Source organism: Fukomys damarensis, unplaced genomic scaffold (assembly GCF_012274545.1).
Source record: "Fukomys damarensis isolate Sample0158 unplaced genomic scaffold, DMR_v1.0_HiC HiC_scaffold_39, whole genome shotgun sequence".
NCBI classification, from domain to species: domain Eukaryota; kingdom Metazoa; phylum Chordata; class Mammalia; order Rodentia; family Bathyergidae; genus Fukomys; species Fukomys damarensis.
Window position 1 is genome coordinate 57,254,540 of NW_022900951.1, and position 18,664 is coordinate 57,273,203.

The following is an 18,664-nucleotide window of genomic DNA, read 5'->3' on the forward strand; positions in this document are numbered from 1 at the left end:
AGGATTACTTTATACAATCATTCTGGCTATACTTGCTAGATTCATGTTCATGTCAACTAAAGATAAACAGCCATGGATACAGGAGAAAACAAAGCAACAAACAAAAACAGTCCCTGGAATTAAATGGTCATTTATAAACAGGTCGAAGTGTCTGTCTCAAAGAGGACAGCTAAGCCCCAAACTAGATCCCTTAGGAACCTGGGTTATAGCATATCAAAGTTACCTCTAGTGGGGAAACACATTTGCCAGTAAACCTGGATAATTTGAAAAACAGAACCCTTTTGTATATAGGATCAAAATGGCACAAAGAAGCTGGATGGAAAGTCAGAAGGCCCTCATTAAAATTTGAGAGAGCCTCTTACTAAAAAGCAAACAAACAAATTCCAAACAACCCAACAAAAGACTAGTATTCTTAAACATTTTTCACTGTTCTTAAAATGGGTAGTTAATTCAATTAAAGAATTTAACATTATGTTGCTTGAGAAGGTTAGCACTTAATCCATTGTCAGTAATTACTAAGCACAATTGCACTCACTAATTACCAGGGAAGACACCAAGGGGAGTTTTGGAAGGGAAAGATCCAGAGCTTGATTCCTGAGTTGCTCCAAGTGTAATGCCAAAGTAGGGAGCCCTGAGCAGTAGGAGGGACCTGGATGCCAGGGAGCAGGAGATTTTTTTTCTCATTGAGTTTATTGGTACATTTTAGGTATACAGTACAGTTGAATTCATCATTGGGATCTTGTACCTCTACATGACAGGTCTTGGTTCTCATTTTTCCCCTTGTCCCTGCCCTCCCTTCACCCGCTCCTCCCCTGGAGATTTTTGTCAAATACTGGTCACACTCCCCACTCTGAGAATCTCTAGGAAAAAGCTATATTTAAGGAAAAAGGCAAATGACGTTCTTCAGTTTTAATGAGCTACTCACAAATCCGATTATTATGGTGACTAAGGCAGAAAAAGGTGGAATGGCCCTTACCTCTGCTGTCAAACTTCCTAAAATGTATAGAGACTGGCCCCACATATGAGGCAACTTCCCCATGGGGACTCGGTCCACGGTATGAGGATTTTGATACTCTTCATCAACCTGAATAAAAACATGAAGAGGTCAGTTGAGAGGCAGCAGAAGGCTTATGACACTACATAATAAAAGGCTGAATCTACATACTGACTCCTACCCTATATAGTTACACAGGCAATTCACTGATAAGTCAAACACTATATTAACAGTGTAGGGTTAAGGATGTAGCTGTGTGGTAGGGCACTTGCCTTGTGTACTCCAGGCCCAGAGTTCCACCCCCAGACTGCAAAACAAAGCAAATGAAAACCCCATAGTCTAGGGCAGCACTCCTCAGATCCTCAAACTATAATGTATATAAAAATCATCTGAGGATCTCACTCAAATGCAAATTCTGATTCAATAGGTGTGTGGAAGGGTCTGATTTCTGTTTTTGACAACTCTCAGGTGATGCTGCTGATGTCGCTAAGAGCTTATTTGCCCTAACTCCACAAGAATGAAAGATCGTACCTCTCCCATGTTTAATTCTCTTTCATTTTTCAATTTTTCAATTCTCTTTATCTTTCAGATAAACAATGGTATACTCCACTTGATCTTAGCCAAAAGGCCGAGAAGCGATAAACAATGGTATACTCAACTGGCATTTTGGGAAAAATGAAGACAGAACATACTTCATTTTCCAAGCCAGATCTACTCAGCACTCCCAGATTACTGGCCTCAAAAAAGAGAATTCAAAATCCTGAGAACTCACCCAGAATATCATTCTAGTTGTACTATTGATCTCTGTGTCTTTCTTGGCAGTAATATATAGCCTCAACTTTTCTCGGGGGGGTTGATTTTTTGAGAAAGGGTCTCACTATGTTGTTGAGACTGACCTGGAACTCACTCTGTAGCCCAGGGCTGGTCATGATCTCACAGTGATACTCCTGCCTCAGCCTCCCCAGTGCTGGGATTACAGGCATATGCCACCATGACCAGCAACATAGCCTCAACTTTAACTTGTTGCACAATAGTACCATAATTGAGAATGCTTTAAAGGTTTATTTTTAAAGGAATAAAATATTTCTATTGTGTTACACCTAAAGAAAAGCTTCTAGAACATTATTATCAGAAGATTAAAAATTGTTTGACTCAAATGTGGAAGTCCTATTGAAACATGGCTCCTCTTCTGGTCACTGCTAGAGCATTGTCCAACTCACCCTGTCAGGGGGGACACTGTACAACTCTGGCAGAAGTGGGATTCCGTTTTTGCCCTTAATGAGGACTGTTTCAAGAGCCTCTCTATACTCTTGAACCTGCAGAGAAATGAAAGGCAGAAAAAAAAAACTTACATAGAGTTCCTATAGGGACCTAGGAGAGGGGTATATCTAAAGAAGGTGCTACTGCAAAGAAATTCTTTCAATCAAGTAAAAGAGAGAGGGAAGGGGACTACAATTAAATAAATGCTTGCTATAATCAAATATTAGGCTAGGACATCTGCTTGCTTTAATGCTTTTAATTTTAATAACCATCCTAGTAGATATGTGTAGTTAAACCCTTTATAGGACAGTTAAGGTTTGAAAAGGTTCTGAACTTGTGGAAGATTGCAGAACAAGTATATATTTAGTCCTGAGTTTAGCCCATCAACTTGCCTCCAAAGACACATCTGATCCACTATGTATTAAGTATACTCTCCTGACTTTGCAACATATTCACTTTTAAAACCACATTTGACCTGCCAAATTCAGTTTGTAGAATGGTCAGGTTTATCTTCTTTGCTTAACAATTTTCTGAAACTTAGTAACAAACAAAATGTAAAACAAAACAAGGGCTGGAGATGCAGCTCAGTAGTTGAGAGCTTGTCTAACATGCAGAAGGCCCTGGTTTCGATCCCCAGTACCAAAGAAACAAAGCAACAAAACCTATAAATTATGGAGGAAATGAAGTCAGTCCTGCTATAACACTTTTTTTGAAAAACAAATTTTCTCCAGTGCATTTGATAGGCTGAAGAACAGTTTGAACATAACATGAATATCAAGTTTGCTTATGTATTTTATCCTGGGGATACACTCAGCTGAACTGAGCTGTATAAGAATACACAAAACACATAAATGCACACACCTCAGGAGGACAATGAACATATCCACACCTGCTGTTACAACTTTCCATCTGATTTCAGCTGGTTCAGGTAACTCTCCTTTTACCACTGATAACTCACAAGCTGTAGCCCTTTGACAGCCACTCTGGCTGTGCAGCTATATGCGTTTCTCTTTCTCTAATTTTCCCCCTTTACTCTCTCTCAGTCTGCTTTAAAACTTTCCCTCTATGTTCTATGTTCTTTTCCCCTAAATTCTGCCTTTCTTTTTTGTCTCTCTTTTTTTCTCTTCTACTTGTACACAGGCTGGAAGGCATGGGTGCCAGATAGATGAGCTGGTGGGAACAAGGGCACATACTTCTACAGGCAAACTTTTGGTCTTTTCAAGGTAAAAGTACCATAATTATTGTGGTGTTTATGTATTTCTGAACTCTTAACATGGAAAGCTGTGAAACTTTTATTATGTTCCTATCATTTTGCTACTTAGTCCATAAATCCCATTAGCTTTTATTTCTTGAATATGCATAATTTTTAGGAATATATAGTGTCATAGAAGAAATGACTGTACTTTGAACTTACATGTCTTTACCTGTGAAATTCAAAGAATTTTAGGAATATAGTGTTAACATTTATTTCACTTGTATATGAGGTATATTGTGATAATTTTATCCATGTATATTATAAGTAATAATCAAGACAGTGAACATTTATACCCCCTGAAATATTTTTTAAATTTTTGATATCTTTTTTAATGAAGAGAGAAAAATGATTATCACACACAAATTGAAGGAATCAGTGACAATACTTGGGCTACTCAATTGTGAAGATTGAAGCCAAACAAAGCAAAACAAAACAACCCCCCCCAAAAAAAATCCAACCAACCAACCAAACAAACAAAAAACCCCAACAAAACCTAAAAGCCAAACAATCAAATGAAAAAACAATCCAGGTGTCCCAAGTCTAATTTAGTACCCTCAGCTACTAGTCTCTAGGGGACAACTCTGTGCCTTCCCTATTATAAAGAATTCCATTTGGACACAGGGTCAATACAACTAAAAATTGAAGGAAAAAAAAGACCTAATAATAACTGTCTGCTGAAAAGTTCTTTCTGCAGCTCATTACCTGTTCTATGTTGCCACTGAAGACTCCATCAAGGATAAAGTATGTCCAGAACAGTGGCCATTCACATTCAATGTTTTCAAATAGCTTCAGCTCAGCTGGTTCATAGTAGAGACGGTTGGGATCCTAATAATAACACAATAAACAAGTGTGTCTTATTACTCAGAGTTTAGAAACGCATCTTTAGTTCAGAGGTATTACAATATGGTCTGTCACTACTGAGAGTTCATTTTAAACAAAGCAGTTGAGGAAGGTAGCACATGTATATACCTTCTTTCTTTAGCAAGTACTCTATGAGATGACTTCTATCTAGTGAACCTGGGAGAGTATATAAAGAAGTAAGATTGGTTTGTGATAATGATGAGTTTGGTTTTATACTTATTAAGTTTGAGGTAGTAGTAAGATGTACAAATAGAAATACTTAGAAGTCTGGCTAGAGATAAAGGTTTAGGAATCATCCTTATAGAGGTGACACATGAAGCTCAAGTTTGGAAAATGAGCCAACTGGCCACAAATGGAATCTTGGTAAATCCTCAGAATAGGGTGAAGGAAGGACAGAAAGAGAAGAATCAGGAAAGGGTAGTATTATGGAAATTAAAACAAGAAAATAATTTCAAGAAAATTGAGGGGTAAGTAACGTGATGTAATATAGAGAAGTCGAGGATTGGGAAAAGACAATGGAATTGGTCATTTCGGAGTTCATGATGATGTTTCAGAGCCTAATTTGAGTAGATTGGTAGGAACAGAAATCATATTTGGGGCTAAAGAGTAAAGTGGAAGACAGGAAGGAGACCAGAAGAATCTTAGCTTGATTTAAAAATTTCAATGCCTCTGGACCAGCTCACTTAAGCTTTTTAAACAATGTTTGCATTATTATCCTTTAACAATAACATTTAATTTCCCCATTGATATTTTCAAGGAGAACTTTTGCTTAGCAGAACAAAAGGAACTTAGCTTTTTAAAATCAGGTACTGTTTTAAACTAATCAACTGCAAAACTTGGAAGGTGGTGTTATACTTTGAAGTTGGCTTAAGCATGTGCCTCAAAGTTTCATGGGTTGAAATTTAATCTTCATTGTGAGCTGTTAAGGTAGTGGAAATTTAATCTAATTATAGTCGTTAGAGGTGGGGTCAGTGGGAAGGGATTAGGTTTCAATACAGTCATTAGGGTAGAGCCCCCAAGACTGAATTCTGGTGGCTTTATAAGAGGAAGAGAGACCCACATACACACCTGTGCTCCATGTCTCTTTCAATGTGGCAACCTGTACCACCTCGGGATGCTGCCAGCAAGAAGTTCACCACCAGATTTGGACCTTTGACCTTGTACGTCCGGAACCATGAGCCAAAATAAATACTGTAAGCCTCTTTTCTTTAAAACATACCCAGTCTCTGGTATTACATTATTGGCAAGAGAAAATGGACTATACCAGGGGCCCAGAGAGATGTACTGTACTGATGTATAATTCCCTTTGCAATTACTGAATTTTGGGAGGGGATACTTGAAGACTATAACAATTACTTTTTACATTGTTTTTGCTTAAACTTATATCCACTGATTTTACATTCACCAGTTGTTCTTTCCTGAAACTAACCAACTGCAAGAGATGGAAAGATCACTTTCTTTTTTTAAATTTAGCTCAGAAAAGTTCCAAAACAGACAACTTGTCAGTAAAGGCCAACCGATATAGCAAACATCAGTTATTGTTATCCTATTTAGTGATCTATATAAGTACCACTGGTAAGATATGTATTCTTTCTGAATGAGGATGTGGATAGGCATTAACATTGTAGCATGTGTTCATTTTGGGGAAAATAAATCTACCTCTTTAGGAGTTTTATATCCATCTCGTAGAAAACGACAGCAACCATAACGACCCTGGGAACACAGAAATAAATTATAATTAATCAGAAGTACATTCTTTGCAATATCTGTATGTACTAACCTTTCACTAATACAGACATGGTACTTAAAAACAATGGTGCATGCCTGTAATCCCAGCCTTGAGAGGCTGAGGCAGGAGGATGGCTGCAAGTTCAAGGCCAGCCTGGGCCATGTAGTGAGTTCAAGTCCAGTCTGAACTACAAATCAAAACTCTGTCTCAAAAAAAAAAATCAATTTCAAATGAAGGCTTAGATAGAGGCTCTTACTAAAGCAGCATTTCTGAAAGTATCTTCTCCATGGCTGTCCACTTTGGGGGAATTCTGTGACAGCCAAGTTAGCGATATATGTGGTCCTTCCTACAGTTCTTACAGATCATAAGAGACAACAGGAAAATACTTAAATTTTGGAATAATTTTAAATTTACAGAAGAGTTGTAAATATAGTAGAATCTCAACATACCTATCAACCACAATAATCATATATCAACGTCTTATATAATCATAGAATATTCATCAGAACTAAAACATTAACTTTGGTACAATACTGTTAACCAAAGTACATAACCTATCTGTGTTTCACCAGTTTTCCATCAGTGTTCTTGGTTCTGTTCCAAGCCACAATTTTGAATCCCACACTGCATTTAGTTGTCATGTCTCCTTAGTTATATAATTATATATATTATATAAATATATTTATTTATATATAACCATAATTTATACATAAATATAAATATAATATATTTACATATGACTCTAAATATATATTTATATATTTATATTTTATTTGTATCTATTATTTACACTTATATATAATTATATTGTATATTGTATAAGACAAACCATGCAGTATTTAACTTTCTGAATTTTACTTATTTCACTTAACATTCTAGTTTCAAGATCCATCCATTTTCCTGCAAATGGCATGATTTTGTTCTCCTTTTTGGCTGAATAATATTCCATTGTGCATATATACCACATTATTTTACCCATTCATTTGTTAATGGGCATCTAGGCTGTTTCCAGAGCTTAGCTATTGTGAATTGCACATCTATAAACATGGGTATACATGTATAAATCTATACGATTTCTTTAATTCTTTCAGGAATATAACCAGGAGAGTTATATTCTTTCAGGAATATAACTATTTAACCATAGTTAGGTCAAATGGAATTTCTACTCTTAGTTTTTTGATGAGTCTCCATATTGATTTCCATAGTGGTTGTGCCACTTTATATTCCCATCCACAATGTAGAAAGGTTCTTTTCCCCCCATCCTTGTCAGCATTTGTTGTTTTTTATTTTCTTGATGATAGTCATTCTGACTAGGAAAAGATGTGATCTCAGTTGTTTTGATTTACATTTCCTTAGTGGTTAAAGGTGATGAACATACGGGCAAGTTTCAATCTTCTGCATGTGGATAACCAGTTTTTCCAGTACCAATTGTTAAAGAGGCTATCTTCTTTCCTCTAATATATATTTTTGGCCCTTTTGTCAAAACTCAGACAGCTGAAGTTGCATGGAGTTGTATGTCTTACTTTCTATTTTGTCGGTCTATGTGCCTATTTCTGTGTCAGCATCATGCTGTTTTTGTTACTACAGCTTTGTAATACAGATATTCCTCATTTAACAACCCACCTGTTTAACAACTGTTTGGACTTACAGCCAAAGTGCACTGTTCAGATGTATAATCTGCATTCAGACAAGATGCAGGAACTTGAGCAGCAGTGTGGCCTTATATTGGCTTCTTCTACAGTCCAGTAATGTAATTTCTTCTGATTGTACTGTACAGTACAGTAGCTTTATATTCTGTTATACATTGCAGTTCTGCAAAGTTGGAGTTTCCTTTGGCCATTTCTTTGTTCTGAATATTGTAAGTATTGTATATACAATACTTCATTTAGCAACCAATTCATTTAACAACCTAATTGCAGGAACAGAATGTGATCATTAAACAAGAAGTGTCTGTATACCTTGAAATCAAAAAATTTGATGCCTCCTACTTTGCTGTTTTTCCTCAGGATTGTCTTGGCTGTTGGGGGCCTCTTCTGATTCTATATAAATTTTAGAATTGTTTTTTCTAGTTCTGCAAATAATGTTAGTATTTTAACAGGAATTGTATTAAAAGTATATGCCACTTTTGGTAACATGGCCATTTTAACAATTTTAATTCTGCCTATCTAGGAGCAGGGGATATCTTTTCCATTTCCAACATCCTTTTCAAAAATTTCTTTCTTCAGAGTTCTATAGTTTTCTTTATAAAGGTCTTGCACTTCCTTGGTTAGATTGATTCTTAGGTATTTATTTAAATTTTTTTTCTGTTAAGATTTTATGCCACTTTTGGTAACATGGCCATTTTAACAATTTTAATTCTGCCTATCTAGGAGCAGGGGATATCTTTTCCATTTCCAACATCCTTTTCAAAAATTTCTTTCTTCAGAGTTCTATAGTTTTCTTTATAAAGGTCTTGCACTTCCTTGGTTAGATTGATTCTTAGGTATTTATTTAAATTTTTTTTCTGTTAAGATTTTTAAAATTGCTACCACCTTCATCAAGAAATAAAATATTATTTGCTATTTTTACTTATTTATTTTTGTGCACTGGGGATCAAACCCAGGGCCTCACATATGCTAGGCCCTAGTATAAGTGCCCTACCACTCAACTACATTCCCAGTCCCTGTTAATGGTTTTAAGAAAAGAACAAATATTTGTTGATGTCTTTGAGGTTAAAATTATTAAATAATAACCCTTGGAAGTTTAAAAGTATTACTTACCTGATCTTTTACATGGTATGCTTTAAAGGTGCCAATTATCAGCTATCACTTTAACTGAGGCATGGAAAAACCATATTTTACATTTCCAGGAAGACTCCTTTTTCTCTTGAACTTTATAACTATACACCAGCTGGATACTCACTGTCTTTCCTTGAAATATTTATAGGTACCTCAAACTCAACATATTTCATGTAAACTACCTCTCTTCCTATGCTTCCTGTCTCAGTAAAGGATACCTCCCTGTATCTAGTTGTTATGCTAGATACCTGGCTAGCACCTGTGACTTTTTCCCCCTTTTTTATCAGCATGTTTGCAGTACATAATGTTTACATACTTTGTGTGGAGTTGGTGTATGTACATAGCTCTCTTACTTCCTTTTTTTATCCCCTTTTCCTCCCCTCCCACTATCTTTCCTCCTTCTCTTGATTCTTTTCCCATTTGAAAAAAGATCTCTCTCCCTATTTCCTATTATCTTTTGCTCTTTATTTTTTAGCTATCACGAATGGAACTGTTTTCTTAATTTCTTTTTGGATCACTTCACTGTTGGTTTTTCCTTTTTGTTTTTTCCAGAGACGGTTCTTTATCACTAATAATTTGCTTTTACTCTTTATTAGGATTCCTTATCTTACTTTTCTCTCCTCATCATATCCCATTGATTAGTTTTTCAAATTTTGTTTTTTTCATTCTCCAGTTTCCCACCCCCTTCACCTTCAGTAGTATAACTACTAAGCTTTATGAATCTCTAGATAAACAGTTAACTTTATGCTATTTCTGTTGAATACTGTGCTATTGTTACTAGAGATAAAGTTGTTCTATTTAGTAAATAATTACTGCCTGTCACTAGTAGTTCAATATTTGGTATGTCTTAAGGTTTATACTATAATTATTGATCTCTTTCTTATGGACAAGGATGGTACTTTTTTGGTCCTTAGGGTTTGTTGATATTCAGTTTATATTTAATGCTATAACTAATGCTGATTTTATTTCTATAGCCAAGTTGCTGTTAATTGGTTTTCTTGAGATGTCAATACCCAGATTGCCTAAGGGTCATTCACAATACTGTAGTCCATTCCAGGAGAAATGGGTACTGGGCCCAAACTGCTGCAACCTCCCACACCAAGAAAACAGAGCTGGTTGGATCCTGGGACACAGACCAAGGCCAGGAGTAAGCCATGCACAGAGGACAACACTGAAAAGTAGACATTAACTAAAGAGGTCTCCATACTAGAAACAGACATTTCTACTACAATATATCCATAAGCCTCAATACAAAACAAACAACAAAAATAGAAACATGAGAATACATGCTAACAAAGTACCTCCTCAAATTCCTAACCTCCCCCCACCCCCGAAGCTCATTCATAGAGCTTCAAAGGGGATGAAATAAAAAACCTTATGCCAAATTACTTGAAATGGCATCAGGGGAGACAACAAAATAGTTAAGTAAGGTAATTGTGACACTCATAGAGGATGTAAGTAATAAGATATTGGGCCAATTAAAATCATATGTGAATCTAACGAAGACACTAACAAAAAGAGTTAAACAAAATGATGTAAGACATACATGACCAGGACAGAAAAGGACAATAGTCCATAAATCGGTCCAAATACAAATTCGGGAGGTCTTGAAATGCAATGGGTAGAACTGACCAATATGAGAACAGACTAAGAACTAGAGTGACCAATTAATGAGGAATATCTTAAAAACAAGAGAACATGAAAAATGGATCAAATAACTTCTAGATGATACAAAGAAGACTAAGGTTAATTGGAATTAGTGGAAAATCAGAAGGTAACACAAATGGCATAAAAAACCTGTTTGCTGACATAATAGCTGAAAAATTTCCAAATAAGTTCAATATACAGATAATTGGGGCATACAGATCCCCAAATAGCCGTGATCAGAAAAGAACGTCCTCATGACACATCATAGACAAAATCTCAGAAGTCCAACACAAGAACAGAATCTTAAAAGCTGTTAGAAAAAGGAAATGAATCATCTATAAAGGAAAACCCATTAGAAGCCCGGCATGATAGTACATGCCTGTAATCCCAGCACTCTGAAGGCTGAGGCAGGTGGATTACCATAAATTTAAGGCCAGACTAGGATACATAGTTCAAGGCCAGCCTAAACTACATAATGAGACCTTGTCTCAAAAAACAGAACAAACAAACAAAAATGACAAAGCAAAAAAAAGAACCAATTTCAATCTCAGCAAAGTTCTCAACACAAATCTTAAAGGCTGGCAGAGCTTGGAGGGAAGTGTTTCAAGCCCTAAAAGAAAATGCTTTCCAACCCAGATTGACATATCCTGCAAAACTATCTTTCAAAATTGATGGAGAAATAAAATACTTCAATGATAAATAGAACTAATGAAATTCATGAACATGAAACTAGAACCTCAAAAAATTATCAGAGGTACCCTAGAAAGAGACAATGAAGCTAAGAATGACAAAAGGTCTAATAAAATGAATACACCGGGTAGGGCGAGCTGTTAAGTAGAAGGAAAAGGTAGAGAATCAACAACAAGAAAATAAAGCAATGACAAGAATTAAGTCAATACCTATCAGTAATAATTCTCAATAAAAACGGTCTCAATGCCTCAATCAAAAGACAGACTGGCAGAATGCATTAGGAAACAAAATCCACAATATTCTGTACACAGTAAACACATTTAACTAAAAAAGAAACTCTTAAACTAAAAATCCAAGGGTGGAAAACAGTATTCCATGCAATATAAACCTGAAAAAAAGCAGGGGTACCTATCTTATGAGTATAAGGCAGAGTGGACTTCAAGCTAAAACAGATCAAAAGAGGCAAAGTAAGTCACTATATATCATTGAAAGGAACAATCCAACAGGAAGAAACAACAATTGTTAACATGTTCACTAAACAATAGTGTAACCAACTTCATAAAGCAAGTACTCCCTGGACATAAAAGGTCAGATAAACAAATGCAATTATAGTGGAGGATGTCAGTACCACACTGCCACAAATATATCAAATAGAAAAAAAAATATCAGAGTTGAATTAGCCTTAAAAGAAATGGACTTAATAGATATCTACAGAGTGTTCCATGCAACTAAGACATAACACACATTCTTTTCAGGAGTACATGGAACTTTCTCCAAAACACACATAAAGCCAATAAATCAGACTTAAATAAATGTAAAAGAATTAAAATTATACCATGTGTAATATAAGACCATAGTACAATGAAGTTAGAAATCAATGACAAAAGAAAACACAGATATTATGCAAATACATGGAAGCTAAACAAGACATTCTTAACTAAACACTGGCCTATAGAAGAAATCAAGGAAGAAGTAAGACAGTTTCTAAAACTAAATGGTAATGCCAGTGCAATATACCGGAACTTACAGTACACAATGGAAACAGTCCTCTAAGTGAATTTTATAGCTGGGAATGCTCACATCATAAAACAAGACAAGCCCAAACAAATAAGCTAATGATGTACCTCAAGGTCTCAGAAAAACAAGAATATTCCCAAACCAAAGCTATTATAGGGAAGGAAATTATAAAGATCAGAGCAGAAATCAATGAAATTGAGATCCTCCAAAAAAACCAAATACAAAGAATTAATAAATTTGAGGTAGTTCTTTGAAAGAATAAACAAAATAGACAAGCCCTCAGCCAATCTCACCAAAAAAAGAAAATCCTCAAATTTATGCAATTAGAAATGGAAAAGGTGAAATCACAATGGACATTGCTGAAATTAAAAAAACAAAACAACCAACAAGTACTTCACAAACTTGTATGCCAATAAATTGGAGAATTCAGAAGAAATGCATAGATTCCTAGAAACATGAATAATCAAAATTGAAGCAAGAAGATTAAAAAAACCAGAATAATAAAATAATAGGCAATACAATCAAAGCAGTAATAAATAACCTACCAGCAAAGAAAAGCCAAGGTCTGGATGAGTACATTGCTAAATTGTACAAAAACTTCATGGAAGTTCTAACACCAACACTTCTCAAGCTCTTTAATGAAATTGAAAGGAAAGGAGTACTCCCAAAGTCAATCCTGGAAGCTACCATTACCCCGATTACCAAACCAGACAAGGATCTAACAAAAAGAGACGAGAGAGAGAGAGAGAGAGACAGAGACAGAGACAGAGAGAGAGACAGAGAGACAGAGAGAACTATAGACCATTCTCTTTAATAATATTCAACAAGATACTGGCAGTAGAATGCAATGAATCATCAAAAAGATCATATATCATGATCAAGTAGACTTTAATCCTGGGCATGAAAGGATGGTTCAATATATGCAAATCAATAAATGTAATACATCACCTAAATAGAAGCAAGGTAAAAAATGCCTCACACAGTCATCTCAATAGACACAGAAAAAGCCTGTGACAAAACCCAACATCCTTTTATGATGAAAAACTGAATAAAATAGGTATAACACTATATCTCCATCTGATAAAAGCCATTTATGACAAACCTAAACCTATCGCTAGCATCATATTAAGTGGAGAAAAACTGAAAGCTTTAACTCTAAAATTGCTAGTAAGAGAAGGGTGTCCTCTTATCTATGTTGAACTCCTGTCCAACAAAGTATTTTAAGCAGTGGCAAGAGCAATTATGTGCTGGTCTTTCACTAGCAAGAAAAGGAAATAAAAGTCATATGTATAGCAAGGAAAAAAGTTATATATATAGCAAGGGGAGTTGAATTATCATTAATTGCAGAAGACATGATCTTTTACATGGATAATCCCCCCAAATCCACCCAAAGACTCTTAGGATTGATAATGAAATTCAGTAGCAGGATACAAAATCAACACACAAAAATCAATAGCATTCATATACACTGATAATGAAGCCACTGAGAAAGAAGTTAGGGGAAAAATGCCATTCACAATAGCAGCAAGAAAAATTGAATACTTACAAATGAGACCTATAATAGCAAAAGTAATCCTGGGTAAAAAGAGAAAAGCAGGAGGATTCATAATCCTGGACTTTAGGTTATATTACAAAGCTACTGTGAGAAAAAAAAACAGCATGATGTCACAAAAACTTACATGAGGATCAGATACACTCAACTATTTGAGATTTGACAAAAGGATCAAACACACAAACTGAAGGAATATAGTCTCTTTAATAAGTGGTGTTGGGAAAACTGGCTATCCACATGCAGAAGACTGAACCTAGATCCACATCTCATATATTAAACTAAAATCAAAGTGGATCAAAAACTAAGCATTAAACCAGAAACACTTAACCAGCTGTAAGACAAAATAGGTAAAACTCTTGAAGTCATAGGCATAGGTAAGGACTTTCTAAACCTTTCAGAACCTTGGGTGAATGGGAAATAGTTCTTGGAATGAATAAATGGGATCATGTTAAATTAAAAAACTTCTGCCTAGCAAAAGAAATAACCAACAGAGTGAAAGGACAACCTACAGAATACGAAAAAAATTTGGGGGGCAATTCCTTAGACAAAAGACTCATAACTAGAATATACATAAAAAACTCAACAAGTAGATTGTCCAAAAAAAGGGACCCAATAAAAAAACAAGCAAGCAAAATGAACAGACACTTCACAGAAGAAGAAGTACAAATTGCTAATAAAGGCATAAAGAAATGCTCAAAAAGAATCATTTTGGTTAACATGATTGCAATTGTGTAGTACTTATGGAAAAACTAAGGTCATGGTAACACGTATTCTTTATATAGTGGAATACGAAAGTATAATTAGTCTTTCTACATTTTATAATTTGTACTCACATATTTTACGTCAAATACTGGAACTCATGTAATATGTGTTTTATGCCACATAAATACATGAAATACCTCACATAACAGTATTTTGAAGCACCAGAATGTGTTTTTTTTTAAGAATGGTGTGACTTTTATTTTTTTAAATGATGTTCTCATTTATATGTTATATATTATAGGTTGTGATATTCCAAAGATCATTGTCTTATATAAACTATGCATACTTAATAACTTGTATAGTATTTATGACTTTGTCCAAGTATAATAAAATATTTTCAGGATAATTTAAAAAAAGAGAAAAGATTGCTCAATTTTCCTTCTGGTTGTTTCATGGCCAGCTTTTCACAGGTATCAGGCAGAGGCATCCAATAACACTCTATTCTACAACTGAAGAAGGCTGCTTTCCTCTCTTCAACATCCAAGCCTGATTTTTCTCCTTTTCATAATATCCTCTCCGAAGGATACCTACTCTGCAACTAACTTCTGTAGCTCAGAGAGTCAGTCTAATACCAAGGTCCTTCAAATGTGTATCGATTCCAGTACTATTTTATTGGCAGTAGCGCCAGGTAGCTCAGACACAAGGGACATGGTAAATAAATACAAGTCAGATGGTACTGGGGCCAGAGCTCCTGCTCAGCATGTAGTTGGCAGCCTCCCACTATTGGACATCCAAAACTTGACCCATTCTACCCCAAACTCATTGGAGTGGATCAGGATGGGAGTTCTGGTAGTTGGTGCTCCCTGAACTGATCCTTTGCCGTGGTCAGGAGCTTTGGCAGGAGCTGGCCTAATTCAGGGGTCATCCTGGCAGAGACCACAGAGGAATCTCAGACATAGAAAGGCTCAGTCTGACACACTACACTCTGCCCACCCTGCAGCCTTCACAAAGCTCAGCCTCTAACAATGATGGAGGCATGCTTGTACTCCAAGGGGAACTTGTCTCCACCTCAGTGCATCTGAAAAAGGTCCTGGCCCTGCCTACCACATGGGCACTGCTCAATGCCTGTGTACCTGGAGCTTACTGGTCTGTGCCCTGAAACACATCTGGAGTGTCATTTCCCATCTATCTGTTCAATTTGTGTGTATCTTCATGGATAAGGTACGTCTCTTGTAGGCAGCATATAGCTGGGTCTTGTTTTCTGATCCAATCTGACAGGGTATGTGTTTTGGTTGGAGAATTAAGCCCATTTACACTGAGTGCTATTATTGAAAGGTATATACTGATTCCTGTCATGTGCTTGATTATTTTCTGTTTTCCTTTTGCATGACTACTTTTCCAGTAAGATTCTTTCCCTTGGGTTCTTGAGTTGTCTTCCTCCTTATCTCTAGGATTACCTAAAGTATTTTCTGCAGTGCTGGTTTGTTGGTCGTGAGTTTCTTTAGTTTATCTTTATCATGGAAGGTCTTTATTTCTCGACCCATTTTGAAGGATACTTTTGAATGATATAGTAATCTGCACTGGCAATTATTTTGTTTTAGGCCTTGAAAAACTTCACTTCAAACTCTCTTGGACTTTAAGGCTTGTGTTGAGAAATGTATTATTCTGATAGGGTTGCCATTATAGGTGATTTGGTACTTTTCTCTAACAGCTTGTAGTATTCTTTCTTTGTTCTAAGTTTCTGGAATTTTATCTATGATGTGCAGTTCTTTTTTTTTTTTTTTTGTCCATACATCCATTCTTTGAGAAACAAAGAGAAACAAATCTAGAGCAAAAGTTGGCAAATTCTTTCTTAAAAGGCTAGATAGTAAATATTTTAGGTTTTTCAGGCCATATGGTCTCTGTTGGAACTACTCAGCTATGTTACTGTACCTTGAAAGCAGCAGTACATGGAATATAAACATAGCTGGGCTGTGTTCCAATAAAACCTTACAAGAATAGTTGGTTAGTTCACAGGCTATAGCTTGTTAATCCCTGAAGTATAGTGTGAGTATATGCTTATTTTTGTGTTTAGGCTTACAATATCTAGACAAAACACAATTTTCTGAGTCAGCTCCTTGTTTCACCCCCTTCAGTATAGTTATATGACTCATTTGTTGTACAATTAGACTCATTATTCAGTCTGAAGTTTATTTTTCTTTCGTACTCTGGTTTATTTTTAAAATTTACTTTTTGCAGTATGCAGTTTTATGGGTTTTGACAAACTATACAGAGTCAGGAGTCTACCCAGCAGAGTTCCATGGAGAAATACTCCATTACCCTCAAAATTCTGCAGAATTGTATCTTTATAGTCTATCCTCCCAACTTCTAGAAACCATTAATCTCTTTTCCCCTTTAGTTTTGCCTTTTTCAGAGTGTTATATAAATAGTATCATACAATATGTAGTCATTCTTTTTTTCTCTTAGCAAAATACATGTAAGAATCATCCATATTGTCACATAAATCAGTAGTTCATTTTAATTGTGGAGTAGTATTTCGCTGGGATGTGGTGTAATTTGTTCACTGTTTTTTGTTGAAGGTTGTTTCTGGTTTTTTGTATCTATGACTAAAACTTCTATAAACATTTGTGTACATATTTTTGTATAAGCCTAAGTTTTCTCTTCTGTAGGGCACATATCTATGGGTGAGGTTGTTAGGTAATGTAGTAGGTATATGTTTAAATTTGTAAGAAATTGTCAAACCATGTTCCCAAGTGGATATACTACTCTGTATTCCCACCAGCATTAACTGTAGAAGCTAGCAACCTTTTGGGGTTGGGGTTGTAGCTTAGTGGCTCTGTACCTACATGGCAAGAGCCTGAGTCTGATCCCTGATTTTAGGAAGCGGGAAGGGGAGGGAGGGGAAGGGACGGGAAGGGAAGAGAGAGAGAAACTAATAGCCTTAAGAAAAGTATTTAGAAGAGGACAGGTTTTTAAAAAATAGAAGATTTCTTGAAACCGCTGATGCAAGTCTTACTCAAGGTCCCCAAAGGCACCAAATTTCGGAGCACATATAGACCCACCTGAAGCTTGGTGATGATCTCCTGTTTTGTGAGCTCCACCAACTGGCTGTCCTCAACAGCAAAGGCTGGGAAGGAAATCACTGAGAGCAGACTGGCATCAACCTCTTTGGATGTTGAAGCCCGGGGCAGTAGTGAATTAAGGATAGACTAAGAGAAAGGAAGTCAAACCTGATACATTACCAACCACTTTAATATTGTAAAACTAACAGCTTTATTTTCAAAAGATTTATGAGGAGGAAGATTTTTCAGAAACAAATTTAAACATTCATTAGCAATAGCTTAAAAAACTTGCTGGTTTTGTAAATTAACCCTCATCTTAATACTTTTCTCAGTGCTTTCCCATCCTGATTCTTTTTTTTTAGTGGGAGGTACCAGGGATTGAACTCGGGTCCTTGCGCTTGCAAGGCAGGCCACCGAACCACTGAGCTAAATCCCCGGCCCCCATCCTGATTCTTAAGCAGGTGCTCATACATAAAGTTGATTCTAACATCATTATCTCACCCACAGTCCTGTTGTATTAGCACCTATTTAAGAATAGAATTAAGACAAAATGTAGCTGATGAGAAGTAAGATGGGAAGGCTCTCAGCTCTTATACCTCTGAATGTATGTTTTCCATGGAAAATTTGCAAGTTAGAAGGTGAGTTGATATTCACTAGCATACCAACAGTGTCTAATCAGGGTTTGATGAAAAAGAAGATTCACTGTGCCATTGAGAAAAACCTTAATCATCCAATACCATGAATAATCCTAAACAAAGCAAGATACATATTTACTCCATTAAAAGTCTAATCTCCAAATATCTAACCAGAGGCAACCAAGGATATGAGAATGTTTCAGAGCCACTATAAAGAATGCTCAAAATCTGTTATCTCTTGTTCTGTCTGTGTGCTTAGAAAAATATATTTTTAGAAAGCGACTATAGTCTCTTGATATGATAGCAGTGGAGAATTTTATATACTAGGGTGGAATTCTTTTAAAACCTTTAGTGAGAGAACAGGACTATGATCTATTTTACAGCTGGTACTATCAGGCTTATTTTGATACTGGATGCTTAATAAAGACATTTGTTGGCACATGACCATACATCATATGATTTACTGTCCTTCAGCTCTCCTTA

At 35.9% G+C, this 18,664-nt stretch overlaps 1 protein-coding gene across 5 annotated transcripts in view; it reads right to left on the reverse strand.

The window, feature by feature from the left end:
- Phka1 (phosphorylase kinase regulatory subunit alpha 1) overlaps window positions 1-18,664 on the reverse strand; it is a 144,285-nt gene that overhangs the window by 89,890 nt on the left and 35,731 nt on the right. For all 5 annotated transcript variants that reach the window (XM_010607968.3, XM_010607967.3, XM_010607966.3 and 2 more), the window contains exons 8-12: window positions 17,547-17,693; window positions 6,030-6,083; window positions 4,212-4,334; window positions 2,215-2,310; window positions 977-1,084 (exon numbers count right to left, since the gene is read on the reverse strand). In XM_010607968.3, the coding sequence (XP_010606270.1) occupies window positions 977-1,084; window positions 2,215-2,310; window positions 4,212-4,334; window positions 6,030-6,083; window positions 17,547-17,693 (528 nt within the window). The remainder of the gene's footprint in view (window positions 1-976; window positions 1,085-2,214; window positions 2,311-4,211; window positions 4,335-6,029; window positions 6,084-17,546; window positions 17,694-18,664) is intronic.